This window comes from Sorex araneus, chromosome 9 (genome assembly GCF_027595985.1).
Source record: "Sorex araneus isolate mSorAra2 chromosome 9, mSorAra2.pri, whole genome shotgun sequence".
NCBI classification, from domain to species: Eukaryota; Metazoa; Chordata; class Mammalia; order Eulipotyphla; family Soricidae; genus Sorex; species Sorex araneus.
In genome coordinates this window covers 35,891,794-35,912,808 of record NC_073310.1, presented here as the reverse complement: position 1 = coordinate 35,912,808, position 21,015 = coordinate 35,891,794, and the positions used below count along the sequence as shown (strand labels likewise).

General features: G+C 39.9%; 1 protein-coding gene across 1 annotated transcript in view; it reads left to right on the top strand.

The window, feature by feature from the left end:
• Nucleotides 1-8,360, top strand: part of EXO1 (exonuclease 1) — a 42,794-nt gene extending 34,434 nt beyond the window's left edge. Inside the window, exons 10-13 of the mRNA XM_004619032.2 lie at nucleotides 252-498; nucleotides 4,464-4,998; nucleotides 6,464-6,657; nucleotides 8,139-8,360. Of these exons, the coding sequence (XP_004619089.2) occupies nucleotides 252-498; nucleotides 4,464-4,998; nucleotides 6,464-6,657; nucleotides 8,139-8,280 (1,118 nt within the window). The 3' untranslated portion in view covers nucleotides 8,281-8,360. The remainder of the gene's footprint in view (nucleotides 1-251; nucleotides 499-4,463; nucleotides 4,999-6,463; nucleotides 6,658-8,138) is intronic.
• Nucleotides 8,361-21,015: the final 12,655 nt, after the last annotated feature.

Genomic DNA, 21,015 nt, shown 5'->3' with positions numbered 1-21,015 from the left:
CCCTGGGCATTGCATGATCCCCTGAGCAGTGTCAGGTGTGACACAAAAACCTGAAAAAAGCAGGATCCAAGGATTTTGCTCAGTTTGGTGCAGTATAAGCCTCATGTCTGGGACCCAGGTTTGCTCCCTGACACCACAAAGTGAAAATAACAAAAATTGAGCCTTCAATTTTTAGGATAATGAAACAGTACCTGTGAAGTTAAGGTTAGATCTCTACACATAAAACACATGTAAATTTTGTTTTTATTTAGAAGAGCTATTAGATGATGATCTGTTGAGTCAGTATTATCCTTCGTTTACAAAGAAGACAAGGAAAAGTACCTGTGAAGAAAATAAATCGCTGAACTCTTCTGAAACGTCCATACCAAACCTGGAAGAGGGAACTACTAGTAAAAAAAGCTTAAGTACACAACCTACAAGAAGAAATAAATTTGCGACATTTTTACAGAGAAAACATGAAGAAAGTGGTGCAGTTGTGGTTCCGGGAACCAGAAGCAGGTTAGTTATATCTGTAGAATGTTGTTTATCTATTGTATTATATATCTTATGCTTGGTGGCATATATATATGCTTGGTGGCATATCAGAAACTATTTTGATTCAAATACAGTTTTCTCTTAGTTTTGACCTAAACATACTCCTGTTCATTTGAACACATTACTTTTATAATCTCAGTATAGAACTGGAAGGATAGAATTGGAAACCTTGTTACAATTTGTGTTAGAAAAATTGCTATTTGGTAATTCCTCTGACCTTCTTTGTTTTCATTTTTTTGGTTTAATTACTAAAATACAGCCCTGCAAGTATTTTTAGAAATATGTTTATTATACAGAATATTATAGAGTTGTAACATTCGAGAGTCTGATAACATGCTTTGAGGACATTGAAGGAACATCTAATGCTGTTAAGTCAGTAGTTAAAAAGGGGTATGGAAGAATAGATGCAATTTCCCGGGTTTAAATGACTAGTAAGGTAAAGCTACAAAGATCGGAGCCAAGTACCTTCCCAGTAGAACCCTATAACTTGAGACTTAGAGGTGGGCAACAGCATGGGACACGTTAAACCTTGCCCTTGTTACTACTGCTGAAATGTAAGTTTGAAATAGGGTTATTCTCAGATAACCTATAGGAATGTGGGAACAGAAATAGTCTATGAAAGACTTACAAAGCAAGCTAGGGAACTTCTAGTCTTCAGAGTTACAGGAAACTTTTCGAGGGTTGTAATCAGATATAATTTAGATAGATTGATTACTCTGAATGCACTGAAGAACAGATTCTAGAATACCAGAAATAGAGACGAGAGATCAGTTAGTATTTTAGCATAGTTTCATTGAATGATGATTAAATACATGGAAAAGTCCATGTATTTTAGGGATAGAAATTTTGTCACTGGTTTTGAATTTTGTTCCTGGTCTGTTCACTCACTTATGACATGTTTGATATCACATATGGGTGCTTTGATTTTCTTTTTTAAGAGATGGGGGTAGCTATAATAACTTCAGATACTTGAAAGGATTACGTTATTGTTATAAGTACATAAAGCAATATTTGGCAATAGATAGTGAGTGGCTCTTATTGACTAGGTGATGGTACCACTTACTTAAGCATAGAACTCGTGACTATAAATCAAGGCAAGAGTGCCTTTCCTGTGGTACTATCTCTCTGGATACTCGTACCTAATTTTCTAAGTATTTTTATGCATTTTCTCATACGAGAATTGACTTTATTTTCTCTATTTTGAGTTAAAAGATTGAGGCTCTGCGAGATTAAAAAAACTACCGGGGTTAGTAATGGAAAGTTTCCTACTCATGATTGATATATCCGGATTTGGAATTCTCGCTCTCCCATTTTGAGTTGGGTCATTTTTCATGTCATTTATTTTCCTATGCCTATATTTTAAATAAAATACAAGTAATCATTGATGGCTATTCTGAAGACTAATAGAGTTTGTATAGTAAGTACCCAGCTGAGTACCTGATTGTTAATATTATATGCAGGTACTCATTACATTATTATTTCAGTGGGTTATTAAATATGCCAACAGTTATTTCTAGTCTGCCTACTTTCTAGGAATTTTATTTAAAATCTTTATCTTTGTTTTATACAAATTGACCCCAGAAGTATCCGAGTTTCTCTTTTGAGATCTAGAAATACATTTATCTAACACCATTGGAATTAGAATAAAGTACCCATGAATTGGGAAGTGTTCTAGGTTTTGTTTATTTTGGGTTTGGGGCCACACCAACAGTGCTCAGGGATCACTCCTGGCAGACTTGGATGACCATACTGGAAGCCAAGGATCAAACCTAGTTGACTGCATGTAAGGCGAGTGTCCTACCTGCTGTACTGGCTCCGGTTCTAAGTTTTGATTCTGTTCTTTTGCCCTCAATTGTATAACCCAAGTCAATTACTATGATGCCTTGTACCCATGATATAGCACATAAAAGAATATTTGGATAGTGTAAGGGTTATTGCTTACTTGGACTGGAGCAATAGCACAGCAGGTAGGGCATTTGCCTTGCATGCAGCCGACCTGGGTTCGATTCCTCCGTACCTCTCAGAGAGCCGGGCAACCAACCGAGAGTATCCCGCCCACATGGCAGAGCCTGGCAAGCTCCCCATGGCATATTTGATATGCCAAAAACAGTAACAAGTCTCACAATGGAGACGTTACTGGTGCCCGCTCAAGCAAAGTGATGAACAGCGTGATGACAGTGCTACAGTGGTACTTCTAGTATCTAGTAAATATTGTTTATTATCTTGATTTTTAAAAATGCTTAAATGAAGGTAAGTTCTCTTTTAAGTTTTTTATTTATTTGATCATGTACATTATGATTTTTTGTTTTGGGTGGTTTTGTTTTGTTTTTGTGTGTGTGTTGGGGTGGGGCTTGGGGGGTGGAGAATATCCGGCCATGCCAGGGCTTAGTCCTAGCTCTGTGCTCAGGAAACTGACCATATGGGGTGCCAGGGATTGAAACTGGGACAGCCGCATGCAAGGCCAACACCCTACCAGCTGTGCTATTGCTCTAGCCCCCGGGACTTTTTTTTAAACCTAAGGTCTCCTTAAATCGTTCTCCCAATAATACATTTTTTCATTTGTATTGGAGTGTTATTTTTAAGGCTCCTATTCTGAGTAATACTTTTTAGTGATAAATTTGATGATTGAATTGAAAGTCTACCTCAATATTCAAAACAATGTAGGCATTTATAGGGAATATAAAAAGCTAGAACATAGGTATACTATTACAGCGCATGGGTGATTTACCACTTGAAATTTTAGCAGTGACATATATGGCTTAATTTATTTTATTTTGTTTTGCTTTTGCAAAATAAGAAATCAAAATTGTGGCCTTCTGGTGCCGCCTCTGCGGCGTTTCCTAGCAACGGCGCGGGTGAGTGGCGTTTGCGCTTAACATCCAGTTCGCCCTGTTTGCTCACACACTGCGCTTAAGATCGCCCTTGCCGCTTTTACTTTTTTTAAGTTTCTAAGTCAGTCTCTCTGGTTAAATTCATGTGCTCCAGCCTTTACATCCGTCTCTGGGCCCCTCGACACCCCCCCATTGTTTTTGTTCATTTCACTAGTTTCTTGCTCCTTTTCCTTCCGCCGAGATGGACAGGCCTTCGGAGCAATCACCCCAGAGCAGCACCGGGTCCGCCACTTGAGTGACTTGTAAAATTCAGTCCGTTTGGCGGGGAAATGAGACCAGGTTTACCTGGAGCGCAGTGCCCGACACGGCCAGGTTGGTGGTGGCTGGCATCTCATATTAACAGTGTTAAGTGGCAAGGCTAAAACTGCAGGCTACTGAATTGGAGAATCTGATCTTTTTTTTTTCCTTGTCAACATTGTATTTACTCCCATGACAAGGTAACCTCACCACCGATAAACCCTAATTTTGAGGAAGGTAGCATGTTCCGATATATATAAAACTGTATATACACTGGAGCCAGCCACCTGGAACCAACTTGGTGTTCAGGTTTCCTTATTTTTCTTATTAGAAAGTTTAAATAAAACGTCTATGAATACAACACAGAAAAAAAAAAGAAAGAAATCAAAATTGTGTTAATGTCTTTTCTTTGTATATTTCCATACCTGTTCAAATATCTGACTATCAACTAAATGTTCACCACTCTTTGAGGTACTGTGAAGAATACATAGTACAGGTATACAAGCAGCTAAAAAATTGGGGAAAAACACCTACGCAGTTATGTAAGTACAAATAAATACACAAAGTCACAGTGTGTGTATTATAGATAAGTGCATTCAGAAAGTTCTGTCCAATATTTATTGTATCAGTAAATTTTTAAATACTGACAAAATTTAGACTTGGAAACAAATTCAAGATTTGCTTTGCCTTTTTGCCTTTATGTATGTTTATAAGATGGAACATTATTTCATTTTGAATCGTGTCATATTTGTGAAAAGACTCAAATACTTAATAGTGTCTTTCTGTTGTATTTTCTGTTAGGTTTTTTTGCAATTCTCTGGATTGTGTTGATACTGTATCTAAAAAAACAAGTGACCAGTCTGCAGATGAAACTGCTTTCATGGATAAAGAGAGCAATGTAAAAGAAGGGGATTGTCAAAGTGACAAGAAGCTAGTTGATACGAATGTAGCACACAGTTCAGGTTATCAGAGTCCAGATAATGTAACTGGGATTAACAAAGAGGAGTCTCAGTCTCTTGAGACCTGTAAATACACAAGGACCATTTCACCGCCCACTTTGGGGACTCCAAAAAGCTGTTTCAGTTGGTCTGGAAGTCTTGGAAATTTTTCAAAAACTCTGAGCCCCTCTTCAACAACAGCATTGCAGCAGTTTCGTAGAAAGAGTGATTCTCTCGTCTCTCTGACTGAGAATGTTAAGATGTCTGATACATCTCAGTTGAAAGGTGATGAATCAGGCGATGAATCTCATCCCATCCATAAATTGAGTGGGTCTTCACAGTCTCAAGAATGTAATAGATTTGCACCACAGAGTATGAATGTATCAAAACTTTCAGAGGTAAGTCATATTTAGGGATTTAAAAATTTTTTTAATTAATTTTTTTAACGTAGGATTACTGCTGTTCAGCCATTGATTAAGCTGATTGAATTGGTGATGAACTCCACATTACCACTGTAGCACTGTCATCCCATTGTTCATCGACTTGAACAATGGGATAACATTTGCGGGCACCAGTAACGTCTCCATTGTTAGACTTATTGTTACTGTTTTTGGCATTGGCATATTGAATACCCTGCGGGTAGCTTGCCAGGCTCTGCCATGTGGGTGGGGTACTCTACATAGCTTGCTGGGCTCTCCGAGAGGGACGGAAGAATTGAACCTGGGTCGGCCGAGTATAAGGCGAACACCCTACCTGCTGTGCTATTTGCTCCAGCCCCCTGTTTTCTCAAATATTAATGAATAGTCTTACATTCTTTTTAAGGATCTGTGTATAATGTGTAAGAATTTGCAAAGAATCTTGAAGGATATCAAGTGCCTACAGGCACTTTTCTTCTCCCTCCTTCTTCTCTCTCTCTCTCATCTCCTCCAACCTCCCCCCTCTACCCGATTTTGGGTATTACTGCTTAACATAAGTCTTGTTCTATTTAAGTTGTAGCAGAATACAATATTTTCTCTGATAGCTCAGTAGTATTCCATTGTATATATAGACATCTTTTTCATTCGTATGTCATTGGACATTTGGGTTGTTTCCAGATCTTGAATATCATTACAAGTGCTACAGTGGACATAGATGTGCATGCATCTTCTGAATTAATGTTTTATGTCCTTGGGATAGATGCCTAGGAGTATTATCACTAGGTCATATTTTTTGAGAAATCTCCATACTATTTTTCATAGAGGCTGAACCAGACGACAATCCCACCGACAGTGAATAAGGGTTTCACAGCAACCCCATTAGCACTGGTCTAGTCTTTTTGATCAATGTCATTCTTACTGTGAGAGTTGATGGTTTATTGTTGTTTTGATTAAAATTTTCCTGAAAATCAGTGATGATGAACACTTCATTTGCCAGTTGACCATCTCTTTGTCTTTGCCTTTTATCTGGTGCCAGATTTACCAATTTTTAAGCTTTGTTTTGTGTATCACTTAGTTCTAAAATGCAACATTTTAATGACTCAACATTTTCCACAGGATAATAATCAACCCCTCAGTGGAAATAATCCAGATACTGATAGAGACCCAGTTAAGTAAATTATGGTACTTATATAGCATAAAATAGTACAAAATGTCCCAACATGCAAAATGGAAAAAGCCTTTAAAAAAAGATAATATTTTTTAAAAAAAAGTGCATGACAGTGTGTAGCATGCTGGCATCAAAGGGAGAAGGAAGACCTGACTTTGCTTTTGTAGCTCATGAATTTAGTGTCTGGTGCTTGTATTACCTGTTAACATTATTAAAATTTTTGTTTAAAGATAGTTGTTTAACTAAATGGTACTAAAATGGGCATTTAATAATTTTCAGGGTCCTGGGTTGCATAAATCTTGTTCTATGGACAGTCTTTCTACAACCAAAATCAAACCTCTAGTGCCGGCCAGAGTCAGCGGGCTGAGTAAGAATTCAGGAAGCATCCAGAGGAGAAATCACCATAATGCTGAGAATAAGCCAGGACTGCAGATAAAAATCAGTGAGCTTTGGAAAAATTTTGGATTTAAGAAGTGAGTTTCCTTTCTTACATACTTTAGAATAAATATACTTTCTCTAGTTTTAGTCCTGTATCTCAATTATTTTTATATTAATTTGTATCTTTATGTTTATTTGTATCTTTGAATCTTAAAAAGTTGCCTTCTGTCTTACTGTCTGCTAATTTCAGTTTTCTGTACATTCTTTATAGTAACAGATAGCAAGCAAAGCAACGTAGTCTAACTTTGGCATTTCTTTATTGTCATGCAAATTGCTTTCCTAATAATTTTCCTTCACCAGTTTGTCTTCCCTAAATGGAAGAAAAGAAAGTAAGATTTTAGACCCCAAGATGGAAAAGTAATGCCATATGTTAGACCTCAAGGTTTAAAATAATTTGTTTCAGAGTGAATCAGACCAAATGAGAGGGAAAAGCCCAGTTTATATGATGAATTTGTCTGATTTCTGTTGTTTGTGACAAACACTATTTCTTGACATATCTATAATTGTTTTTCCTATTATGGATTTGTACTCGGTTTACTTTCTTGTTGTTTTGTTTTTTGTTTTTTGTTTTTGTAAGGTAGATATGTTACGAATATAGTGTAAAGAAAGGAGGCCTCGAGAGAGATATTTATTGAGCTTTACTTGTAGGAGCCCTGGGTTCAGTCTTAAGGCACGCCCCTCACACAGAGCCAGCCATAGACTCGGAGCACCCCTTGAACTTACCCCAAACCTTCAGGATTTTATTTTTTTAATTATAAAGAAAAATTAAATTGTTTAAAAAAGCTACACAGGACTTATGTTGTCTAATAGAAATGTCACAATCTTCTATAGATTTTTACCTTCTGGTAGAACTCACCAGCTGGATTTTTTTGTTTTTGCGGTTTTTAAGGGCATACCCAACTATGCTCAGGGCTACTCCTGGCTCTCTGTTCAGGGATCACTCCTGTTTATCCCCTGGGGACATTATGGGGTGCTGAAAAATCAAACCTGGGTTGGCCGAGTACAAGGCAAGCATCATACTCATTGTACTATCACACCATCCCCTTACCAGTTGGATTCTTATATCTTCTTCTGTCTTTGTTTTGTAGTGATAAATTGTTTTGGTTGAGGTACGTGAAGAAAATTTGGAACTATTCATGTATATAATCGGAAATGTTCATAACTTTTTAATTGTAAATTTTAGGCTTTGCTATTACACCAATATTCAACAAGTGTTAGTTTCTTAAAGATAAAGTTGGGGAAAAGGAGATAACCCTATCAATTGACTTTTTTTTACTCTGTTACAATATAGTCTGTTGGTCTAAATTGTGCTATATTTTGTTTTAATTTTTTTTTTCATGTCCCTTCCTTGAAAAAAACGATTTTTATGAAAGCCGAAGACAGAAAACTCAAATTTAATTGCTAGAGAACTTAAATATGTAAATAATTGAAGTAGGTAATGCATTTAGAGCTCATGCTCTTCATGTATCTATTTTGTTAAAGTAAGAAATGCTAAGTTCACTTTTATATTTTGCAGAAATTCTGAGAAAATTTCTTCTTGTCAGAAGCCAGCTCCTCTGTCTCCAGTCAAAGATAATGTCCAACTAACTCCAGAAACAGAAGAAGATATATATAACAAATCTGAATGTGCATGTATCCAGAGAGCAATATTCCAGTAAATACAGCTGCTGCAAGACTGTTTTCTGCAAGACAATGTCTGTCTGTTTGAAGTCCCTGTATGGGGATGATTCAGTTAACAGCCTGGAAGATCTAAGTTTGGATCTAAGCTTTTTTTAAAAAAAAAATTAGATTTTATGTATTATCTATGTAATAATATTTTCAGCTTTTTCATATTTTTATAATAGGCTAAATGGAGAAATAATTGTATATTTGAAAGATTTTATAAATTTTTATTTTTATTTTAAAATCACAGCCATTGGTATTACAAAACCGTACAATGTAGAGTCATTGAATTGACCTGGGGTTTTGTTTTTTTTTTTTGCAAAGAATTGGTCTAGCCCTTGGATCCATCACTCTGACTGCTTATTTTGGGATGAAAGTGTTTTGGGCCGCTTTTGGTGGTACTTGGGACTTACTCCTGACTCTCTGCTCAGGGGACCACATAGCTTACCAGGGCCGGCCACATTTTCCCCCTGAACTCTCTCTCCCACTCACTATTTACAGATTTTGATATCTACTGGGCAAGTCTTCTGGAGTTTATAAAAACTACTCTAAAGATTTCTGTCATTTCAAGTACAATATTGATAAGACCATAGTTTTATATTCTATATTGTATATTATACTTAGAGAAAGTCACCATATTTCTCCAAGTTTTAATTTTTTTTTCACCTGCTGTGCTATCCTTCAGGATAAAATTTAAAATAAACTTATTCAGATAGGAGGGTTAAATGGAAAGTATAAAAGAATATTGCACAAATTTGGACAGTGCTGTTATCTTTAAAGAGTTGGCTGGGTTGCAAATTGACATAAGTTGAACTAGAAATTATGATGTGTTCAAAACTAGAGTTTTTAAGTGTGATAGAATATACTAAAGCTGTAGAATTTAATAACCAACACCCTGGAGGGATAGATATACCTGTGAGGCAAGATTTGAAATGTAGGAGATAAAAGATTTTTGTTGCTGGGTCATACTGGATGTGCTTGGGAGCTGTTTTCCAATGCGGTGCCTAGGGGTCATTCCTGGTGGTCCGTCAGGTATGAAACAGTGCCAGTAGTCAAGCCAAGGAGCTCACACAGGCAAGGCAAGTACTTCATTACTAAACCACATTCTTGCCACTTAGTTTTTAATTATTCTTGTTTTGTTTGGGGGTCATACCGAGCTATAATCAGAGATTACTCCTGCCTGTCTCATGCTCAGGAACCACTCTAGATGTTGCTCAGGGTGCTATATGTGGTGCTGGCAGTTGAACTCAGGTTGGCCATGTGCATGCCAAGTGCCTTAACCTCTTCAGCCCTAGAATTTAATTTTTTTATATAAATAACTACTTCTGTCTGATGTAATCCTATTTGTCTCACTGGTAGTTATTGTCTCTCCACCCTGATTTTTTTTTTATATGTTTATGTATTTTATTTGAGGCCACATTCAGCAATGCTCAGGAGTTCCTCCTGGCTCTACACTTAGAAATTACTCCAGATGGTGCTAGGTAGATTGGATAGGATGCTGAGGATTGAACCCAGGTTGGCTACATGAAAGACAAGTGCTCTACTCACTGGACTACCTTTCCTGGCCCTGAATTTTCAGTTTTAAATGAAGAAGAGATCATAGTGAAACAACAAATGTATGAAGTTGACTTTTTAGTCATAAAAGCAATCTGGAAAAAAAAAGAAAATTTGACTTACATATGAATATTTGTTACAGAACAAATTATGAATGTAAATCAGTATTGCTTATAAATGTCCTTAATGCACTTAAGATGTCACTTGAATTACAGGAAAGTGTTTAAATGTGTTGTCATTTCACCAGGATTAGCAAGAGAAGAGGCATCAAGCAAGGAAACATGAGTAAGTGATTTAGCAAAGAATTGATTTGTTTCCTGCGCAACAGGTGAAAGTCTAGAAGGGTCAGAGAATGGAGAAATTATTCAAACATTTGAAGCCAAAGGTTCAGTTGGAGACTGAAGAAGTAATTGGTTGAATAGTTACAGCAATTAGGGCATTTGCTTGCTCATGGCCAACCTGGGTTCAATACCCAGCACCCCATATAGTACCCTGAGCCTGCCAGGTGTGCAAGTGTGGTCCAACTCTCCCCACCCCCACCTTAGAAAAAAAGTAATTGTTTAAAAATATAGCACAGCGGGTAGGGCGTTTGCCTTGCACGTGGTCGACCTGGGTTCAATTCCTCCAGCCCTCTCGGAGAGCCCAGCAAGCTACCGAGAGAATTCCGCCTGCACGGCAGAGCCTGGCAAGCTCCCCGTGGCATATTCAGTATGCCAAAAACAGTAACAAAAAGTCTCACAATGGAGACGTTACTGGTGTCTGCTCGAGCAACGACGATGACAGTGCTACAGTTTAAAAATGCAAATGGAGGAGAGAACTGGAGAGATACTACAATTGTATAGTGTCTGCCTTGTACACAGTTGACCTGGATCTAATCCTCATACCCCTTATGTGATCCTTAATTAGAGAGTCAGAAGTAAGCCCCCAGTTATGACCCAGAAAATAATAATAGGGGAAGTTAGAAAAATTACAGCAGTGCTATAAGTTTTTATTCTCCGAGTGCATCAGCAACTGCGTAGCAAAATAAGCCTATGGATAACATTAAAACTGATTTTTTATAATAGAATAGTTTGAGATCCCAGGTTCTGCATGCGTAAAAGCCACCAGCCGTGACAGGATCACAATATGGTCTGGCATCTATTGAGGAACTATTTCATCTACTGATGAAAAATCCTCTGATCAACTTAAAAACAGGACTCTAGAATAACCATTGATGTGTGCAATAATCCAAGTTGGAAGCAATAATCTAGCTAATAGGAACTATTAAGTCTTTTGCCAAATTTACCCACATTTTCTTCTGGAAGGATTTCTCACTTGCCTCCATCACCTGAAGACAAACTGCTGAGCATAAAACCAAAACTGTGCAGAAGTGAGATAAGAAAAAGTTGACAGATAATAGCGTACCCTGTCTTGAACACTTCAAAAAACAAATTAGGAGCCAGGAAGCTCAACAGGCTGAGTGCATGGAGGAGACCCAGGTTCCATCCATGGTACTTCGGATTCCATTAGCACCACAGAAACAGCCTCATGCAGTAGTAACCCCCAGCACTGCTGAGTACCACTGGGTATAGGTCCCAGTTTGTTTCTGTGTAGTCACCAGAAGACTACGAATCCTGCAGCTCTCTCTCACTGCCCGTGTTTCCTGGCCTCAGGCCACTTCCCCACATAGGGCAGCCTATGCCATGGGCAGATGAAGGAGGAAATGAGGGCCAAGCTGGTTGGTCATCAATTGCCGTTTATTCCATTGTTCCTACACACCTGTTCCAGTTTCACTAAGCCCCTCAGTCCCTTCTCCTCTCCCCCGACCCTCTCACTGGGCCCCCACTCACCACCTTGGTCTCTCCCTAGTCTCTCCCAACTCCTGAGCATTGGGGGTAGCACAATCAACATACCTAAGGCCTTCCTGATTGCCTGCAGCCAGGGGATCAGGCTCAAGGGCAAAATGCCACTTCTGGGTTTTTCTCCTTTCCTTAGTCAAATAATTTACCATCTTAATTAACATCTCAATTCTACTTCTTTTTTTTTTTTAATTTTATTGAATCACCATGTGGAGGGTTACATAGTTCTCAGGATTCTGTCAGTTATACAATACTCAAACACCCTTCCCTTCACCAGTGCCCATCTTCCATCACCAACCCCCCCAGTATACCTGCCGCCCCCTCCCACCTCCCCAGTCCCCACCCTTGTAAGTGATAAGTTTCACTTCGTTTACGCCTTATCTCGATTACATTCCATGTTTCAACACACAACTCACTACCGTTGTTGGGGTTTCCCCCAAAAAAGAAAAAGACAGTCCTATTGCCAAGGAGGCATTTGATAGTTCTCCACTGCTAACAATATAGAGATATTAAGTCCTGCTGTTTGTTACATAACTTTTCTTTTTCCCCCTTGCCCCACGCCACTGAGTTCACGCCTGTTTAGTAATCGCCACACTGCCTGACAAGGGAAAAAAATCTGAAAACCGAAAAGGATGGTTATTTCCCGTCATCAGCAGGCGTGGGGCTCTGGCTTAGTTGATAGACTAGTAGAGTGTCTGCAAGCAGTTTCTGGAACCGAAGGTCTTGCGCTGGTATCGGCTCTGGCTCGAGATTCCACCAGCGTCCCACTGTTCCATGTACATAGTTTTTCCCCTTATATCCCATTCCCACGCCACCAGGTCTGTTTGCTTAATGGACATCACACTATAGTTGACGCCACGCCGCGTTTCTTCCCAAGAAAGAAGAAAATTTCTTCTCCGCCGGCATGGGGATATAGCTTAGTTCAGTCTAGAGAGATGGCTACCACTTTGATTGCCTTCAATATTTCAGCAACAGACTTACTATTCTTGTTAGGATCTCCCACAAAAGTCCGACCCATTAAAATGGAACCATTACATATTGCTGATGCTAAGATGACATTAGGTCGCTCGGTTTTGGGTTTCTGTATGAAGTCCAGGGAAAGTATAACCAGAAATAACATCACTACAAACTTTTACCCTTTTATGGTGCTCATAAGATGGAGAAACCTAGAGAGAGGCTCGGCGTCTCCATTTTGCGCTCAGAAAGCCGCGGCCCCTGCGCTGTGCTCGGGAGGAAGGAGTTGAGAGAGAGAGAGGTTAAAAGAATTGGGGGATGCCCAGTTCCCACTGTTTCAGCCCGCCGTGGGGTCTCCGATCGCGTGCCAGAATTAGTTCAGTGGGCTGCTTGGAGTCCAAGGGTGCTTCCTTGGGCTCTTCCATCATGCTCGTTCCGCAGCAGGGTCCAAAGGGGAGCACACGTGGGGGAGGTGGGTTTAAGTATCTATCTGCGGTGGGCGGGGGCGGTGACCCTGGGGTCTCCCGCAAGCGCGCGCGTCCTGTTTCAGCTGGCTCGGCATCTCCATTTTGCGCTCAGAAAGCCGCGGCCCCTGCGCTGTGCTCGGGAGGAAGGAGTTGAGAGAGAGGGGTTAAAAGAATTGGGGGATGCCCGGTTCCCACTGTTTCAGCCCGCCGTGGGGTCTCCGATCGCGTGCCGGAATTAGTTCAGTGGGCTGCTTGGAGTCCAAGGGCGTTTCCTTGGGCTCTTCCATCATGCTCGCTCCGCAGCAGGGTCCAAAGGCTCAATTCTACTTCTTAATGTTAGTTATTTTGTATGGACACAGTAAGAGATACATTAAGCTTGCAGGGTGGCTCTCCTAGGGACATTTCATTATAGATTTCAGCTGTGCTCAGGCCAGCTCTCCTAGTCCTTGCAGGGTCCTAATCCAGTTGTTACTTTTTGGGTCATGACCAAATTTGCCCATGACCATACTCTTAACTTCTAGTTAAGTATTATGGTGCTTTGGCCAGGCCCACTTCGATGCCAGGGTAGCTCATAGCTTGTCCTGAGTTCATCCAGTCCCTGGTTGGCGTGCGAGGAAGTAAGGGCAACTGAGGCTTAAGGCGAGAGAACAGATGCCCTATGCCCCGGAGTGAATATTATTCAGTCAGTTAACTCCAAGTTACAAAAGCATAGCATTCACTGTCTTCTTGTGTTATACAAAAACATTGCTCTGAATTAATTATGCAAAGTACATTAGGAGAAGAGAAAAGCAATATTTACAAGTTAACAGTCTGATTAGGAGGTAAGTTGAGGAAGCAGAGCACAAAGAAAGAGGTTACAAATAAACAGGAATGGGAGCACTGTGGTGGGAGTAACCCAATGAACCTAAGCTCCCTGTGGCAAGGCAGAAAGAACAAATCAATGTTACCCACGGTTTCTTTTTAATCTTGAAATTTTGGAAACCCAGTTTAACTTTTTTTTTTCCAGTTTCAGAAACTAATTTTACTAGAGACCTTATATTTTAGGCAAACTTCTGAAGTTTTATTGCAGTGCCAGGTGTCAATCCCAGAGTCTTGAGTCTTATGTATTGAGGTAAGACTACCACTGAACTGCATCCCCAACCATTAACAAAGTAATGAGAAAAAGATGAAGGTTAGAATGAGCTCTTTACAGATGATGAAATTAGAAATACCAACAGTTCTGGATCAAGATAAGTCAATCCATTTTTAAAGTTTGATGCTAAATGTTAAAATATTTTTAAAGTATAGAGGATATAAGGAAATGTATGTTGGGAAGTTTCCCTCCCGCCCCCCACCCACCCCCAAGCAGAGCCCTGGCAGCCGAAGACCTCTGGAACCCAGCTACAGACATGCTCAAGGCCCCTCTCCACATGTTCGGACGAGCCTCACGCATAAAGGAACCGGCAGAGGAACCCCAGGTGTCCAGGACCTGGGGCTGAGATCTTCAAGCCTGCTCGAATCGGGACTGGGCCTCCTCCTACTAGATCCCCCATTTATCTCCAAGACTACGAATCTCCAGGACCTGGGGCTGAGATCTTCAAGCCTGCTCAGATCGGGACTGGGCCTCCTCCTACCAAATCCCACATGTTTCCAGTAGCTTGGCAGGTACACCCACAAATACCCCCCCCCCCCCCACACACACACACACACAATCTCATCAATGGCCAAGATTTAGAAACTAAAAGCTCCCGGAAGTGTGCGGCCATGTGACCTCTTACAGCCTAGTTCTTATAACCTAGTTCTCCCACTCAGAGAACTTGGCAAGGTACCAAGAGTATTCTGCCTGCACAGCAGAGCCTGGCAAGCTCTCCGTGGTGTATTTGATACGCCAAATACTGTAACAATGATGGGTCTCATTCCCCTTACCCTTACTGAGCCTCCAGTGCAGCACCGCTGGGAAGAATGAGTAAAGAGGCGGCTAAAATCTCAGGGCCAGGACGAATGGAGACATTACTGGCGCCCGCTCAAGCAAATCAATGATCAATGGGATGACAGTGATACAGTGATATGTTGGGGAAAATTCAGAAATAACAAATTCAGGAAAATATTACAAAGAAGTGTTTCAGAAAGGAAAACTTAAAAATATATATATAAATGCAAAAATAGTGCTTTAATTAGGAACCTAAAATGAAAGTTAAAATAAGTTAGAAGAGTCTTGATTCCAGATAAGGACAGAGGCTCAATGTAGATTATTGAAGTGTGTGTTTGTTGTTTTTGTGCCACACCCATTGGCATTTAGGGTTTATTCCTGGCTCTGGTAAGGGATCACTTCTGGCTATAGTCAATGTTAGAGATCAAACCCAGGTCAGCTAAGTGCTAGACAAGCACCCTACCCACTGTACTATTGCTCCAGGTCCGAGTTAAGTGAAGTGTGAATTTTAATTCCAGAAATCTTTATTTTGTTTTCTGTTTTGGGGCCATACCCAGCATTGCTTAGGGGTTACTGCTAGCTCTGCATTCAGGATTATTCCTTTGGGTGCTTGGGGGATTGAACCTGGGTCTGCTGCATGTGAGGCAAATGCCCTGCCTGCTTTACTATCATTCTGGCCCCTCTCAATTTTAAAATGATTTGAAATTTTTTACAGTATGAATCGAGAGGCATTCTAGCTTTTGTTTGGGGTTTGGGGCCACACCATCATTGCTCAGGGATCACTCCTGGCAGACTTGGATGACCATACTGGAAGCCAAGGATCAAGCCTAGTTGACTGCATGTAAGGCGAGTGTCCTACCTGCTGTACTATAGCTCTGGCTCTGGTTCTAAGTTTTGATTCTGTTCTTTTGCCCTCAGTTTTATAACCCAAGGCAATTACTATAATGCCTTGTACCCATGGCATAGCATATAAAAGAATATTTGGATAGTGTAAGGGTTATTGTTTACTAGTGACATTAACTGGGTTTGGGTTTGTTGCTACAAATACACTACCAACTTCAAATTCTTATAGCAATCACAACCTTGTGATTCTGTGCAGTCTGTGGTTTTGCCAGGTTTTTGTTTGATTTTCTGCTCTATTCTATTTTTAATGTGTGTACAACTCAGGACTTCTCAGACTCTTGCCCCTCTCCAGCAGTGGATTGGTGTTTCTTTTTACTTGATTATTTAATGACTAGCTTCAGGCTTGAAAGTTATGCGATTATAAGAATTTATTAAATTTTATAATAAAAGTATTATCTACCTTTGTTTCACTAGGAAGATCCTAGTCATCTTTCCACATTGCTAAGAATGTCCAACTACTAGACACTACGTTGAAGTGTCTGACTGAACACACAGTGGAGTTTAACACTTGTTGGATCTCATATAGGAGAGACAAAAATATTTTTTTTTTAAACTTTTTTTTTTTTTTTTTTTTTTTTTTTTGCTTTTTGGGTCACACCCGGCAATGCACAGGGGTCACTCCTGGCTCTGCACTCAGGAATTACTCCTGGCGGTGCTCAGGGGACCATATGGGATGCTGGGATTCGAACCCGGGTCGGCCGTGTGCAAGGCAAACGCCCTACCCGCTGTGCTATCGTTCCAGCCCCGACAAAAATATTTTACATGATACCAGATAAGGATCAAAAGACATGATCTGTAATTCAGACGTCTAAAATTCTAAGTCACTGTCACTGTCCCGTTGTTCATTGATTTTCTTGAGCGGGCACCAATAACATCTTCATTCGTCCCAAACCCTGAGATTTTAGCAGCCTCTCCATATTTGTCTTTCCCAACGATTGGAGGCTTTTTCAGGGTCAAGGGAATGAGATCTGTTATTACTGTATTTGGCACATCAAATATGCCACAGGGAGCTTGCCAGGCTCTTCCGTGTAAAATTTTAAGTAACCTTGGGAAAAATCTTTGTTAAACCTATGTGGTATTTTCTTGCATAGCAAGTATGAAGGATTGACTCCTATGTCAGAAACTGCAGCTCCAGGATAATGTGAACTAATCCCAAATTCCGTGGACTATTCCAAAAGATCCACAAGAGGGCAGCTCCTCCATGTTGCTTAATTTCTGAAAAGAAATTCTAAGCAACATTTTTTGAATTGTTTTTTTAACCTTAGGCCAGAGCTCAGGGCTTACTCATAGCGTACTTGGGAGACCATGCGCAGTGCCAGGGATTATACCTGGTCAGCAAGTACTTGCAGGGCAAATACCTCGCCTGCGGTACCATCCAGCAATTCTACAACTGAACAAACAAGGATTCGAAGATAATGGTAGGGGGGTTAAGGTACTTACCTTGCATGCAGCTGACGCCTTGCGTGGCAACCACTGAAGCACTACCAAGGAGTAAAGCTCTGAGAACAGCAGTGACTCAAAAGCAAAATAAAATAATATTAAAAAAAAAATCTAATCACTGCCATGCCCTGGCCGGATTCCACTGCTCTCAGAACGAGTCTCATCCAGAAATTAATCTGAAAAACTCAAGTGTGTGGGGAAAACTCAGGTATATGACTGAAATCTCCAGGTTCTCGATTAATAAAGTATAAATACAGAAAGCTTAACCTGTAAAAGAAATTAATAATTTTTTAAATCCTCGTACAGTATTTCATTTTTAATCCAAGTATCAAAGTAGAGTACAAATATATCTCCATTTATAAAAGTTCCAACATTACAAACCAAAATCAAGTCGTGTGATTAGTAGCTCCAATCCTAATTGATCCCAATTCCCATTATCAGGGTAAATAGGTAAATTTTTAATAATGTTTGCCTTTTTTGTTTTTATTAATTTTTAAATTTTATTTTCATAAAGTTGTTCACAATAATTGATTACATTCAATATTTCAACACCAATCCCACCACCATTACACCTTCCCACCACCATTTTTTTCGAAGTTTACTGCCACTTACTGCCACCACTCAAGCCTGCCCCCCAGGCACATGCTAAATAATTTATTTTGTGTTGCTTGTTGTGAATAGCATGAGATGTCTGTAAGGGTCTATCTCACTGTGATTCAACAAAAATATTTTTTAAAAAAAGTGTCACGACCGCCAACTCCTGCAATTCTAAAATTTTAAATTATTGGATTCTGGAGACATCTCTGCAGCGAGTTGCTTGGTTCTGAGATCCATTTGTGAGTCTGGATCATGGCCGTTAATGTGCTTAAATGGTACCCGAGGGCAGTTTGTGGGTGTGACAGCCAGGACCCCAGAAAGGAGGGGAGATGGAAAGGGGTGGCCCAGTCCCAACCCCTTGAGGCCAGGCATTTTCAGTCACTGGTCCCTCATGCCTGGGTTTTTCATTGTTAAATTTTTAATAATGTTTGCTTTTTTGTTTTTTTGTTTTGGGCCCACACTCAGCTACTCCCAGCTCTGTGATCTGGGGGTTGAATTCAGGCCTCCTGCTTACAAGCATTTGCTTCAGCCCATTGGGCTATCTCTCTGATCCCCCCAAACACAGAGCCAGGAATAAAGCCTGGAGCACTAATGGATGTGTCCCAACCCTCCCCCAAGAAAGAAAAGATAATTTTCAGATACTTGATTTTATGAGGTATAATTGTGAATGGGAGTTTTTTCATTTCTCTCTCTCTTATTTGCATATGGAAAAGTCATGGGTTTCTATGAATTTCTTTTATAGCCTACCACTTTACAAGTCTATTATTTCTAGGAGCTTTGGTGTGGAGTCTTTATTTTTTATTTATTTATTTGTTTATTTTTTTAAATTTATTTATTTGCTTTTTGGGTCACACAGGGCAATGCTCAGGGGTTACTCCTGGCTTTGCACTCAGGAATTACTCCTGGCAGTGCCCCGGGGGACCATATGGGATGCTGGGAATCGAACCTGGGTCGGCTGCCTGCAAGGCAAAGCCCTACCTGCTGTGCTATCTCCAGCCCCTAGTGTGGATGGAATCTTTAGGATTTCAAATTTAGTATTATCATCTGCATGTAGTGAAAGTCTGACTTCTGACCTTTTCTGACCTTATCTCTTGTGTAATTGCTGTCACAAGGACTTCTGATGCTATATTCAATAATAATGGTGAGAGTGGGCAAACTTGTCTTGTGTCTGATCTTAGAGGAAAGGTTGTCAGCCTTTCACCATTGAGTACAATGTTTGCTGTGGGCTTATAGTGAATGGTTTTAACTATGTTGAGCAAAGTTCCTTCAGCCCCCATTTTATTTAGCATTTTTATCATAAACGAGTATAGATCTGTCACTTTCTCTGCATCTCTTGATATGACCATATAATTTTTACTTTTTCTTGTTTTATGTTTATGTGTATTAAACATCATCCTTGCGTTTTCAGAATAAATCCTACTTGGTGGATGAATGATGTTTTGGATTTTAGATTTCGTTTGTGAATATTTTGTTTAGGATATTTGCATCTATGTTCATGTGAGATATAGTTCTATAGTTTTTTTTTTTTGTGATGTCTGTCTTCTTTGATATTATGGGTAATGCTTGCCTCATAGAAACTAAGAGAATTCCTGTTCAACTTTCTGAAAGAGCATGGAAAGCGTCGGGACTAGGTTTTGTTAAAGATTTGGAAGAACTCACAAGGAAACCCATCGAGACCTGAGATCTTGCTTTGGGCGAGAATTGCCATTTCAGTTTACTTGATAATAATTGCTCTGTTCAGGTGCTTATTTCTTCTTGATTCAAACTTGGAAGGTTTTAGAAATCCAGAAACATTCATTTTTTTCTAGGTTCTCCACTTTTATATCATAAAAATTTTCAAAGTAATTCGTCATGATCCTCTGGATTTCTGTATCTGTACAGAATTCTGTGATTTCTTTCCTTTCATTTCTGAATCTGTTTAATAGGATTTTCTCTCATTTTCCTCTGAGAGTCCAACAGTTTGTCAATCTTGTTTTGTCTCTTTTTTTTTTTCAAAGTACCAAAATGTTTGCCTTGCTTTCAGGCCTCTCAGGTTTGGTCCCTGGTGCGCCATAAGGTCTCTGAGCCCACTAGAAGTGATCCCGGAGTGTGGCCCCAAACAAACAGCAACAACAGTAACAACAACAAAACCTTAGAAAAGCCAGCGTTTGGTTTGACTGATATTTTCAATTGTTTTAATATTAATTTTAATTTTAAGTGTTTGGGGGGTCACACCTAGTGGTTCTCAGGAATTACTCCTGCCTCTGTTCACAGGGATCATTCCTAGTGGAACTTGGGGGACCATATAGGATGCCAAGAATCAAACTCTAGTCAGTCGCTTGCAAGGCAAGTGCCCTATGCACTGTATTGTTGATCTGGCTTCTTTGTCTTTACTTCATTTATTTATCTATAAGTTCTATTATTTCCTTCCTTCAGTTTTTTTTGCATTGTTTTTGTTTGTCTTTAGACTCCTTAAGCTTATAGTAAGATTATTTATGTAGGTCTTCTTTCCTAATGAATGGTTGCACTATTGCTAACTTTATCTCTTCTTTTTCCCCAAACTTTATTTTATTAAAACACTTTGAGTTACAAAGTTGGTCATAGTTCCATCCCATTACCAGTGTCAACTTCCCTTACACCAGTTTCCTAGATTCCCTTGCCTACCTCCCACCCCACCCCCACACTCCTGCCCCTGCCCCAGCACCAGCCTGCCATCTTGACAGGCGCCTTTTAAGTTTGGGACTTGTGATTTCAGTGTTGTTGACTGTATGGTTTGGATATTTAGCTCTATCATTCCTTAGCACCACCAGGATACCTGTATCCCCTTGACCCCTGTCCCCATTGTTTTCATCTATCTCTTCTCCCCTTCCCCTTCACTGTAATTCTTTCTTCTCCTCCCTGTGCTCTGGAGCCAAGGATGCTCTAGCCATCTCCGCCCTTAAACCAATGCATTTCCTCATCCAGTTACTATAAATGTCACATAAAATTGATATCATCCATCCTGTGTTTGATGATATTCTTCTTTATCTAGCTTACGTCATATAGCATGATATCTTCCAGTTCCATCCATGTTGTAGCAAATTGCATTAA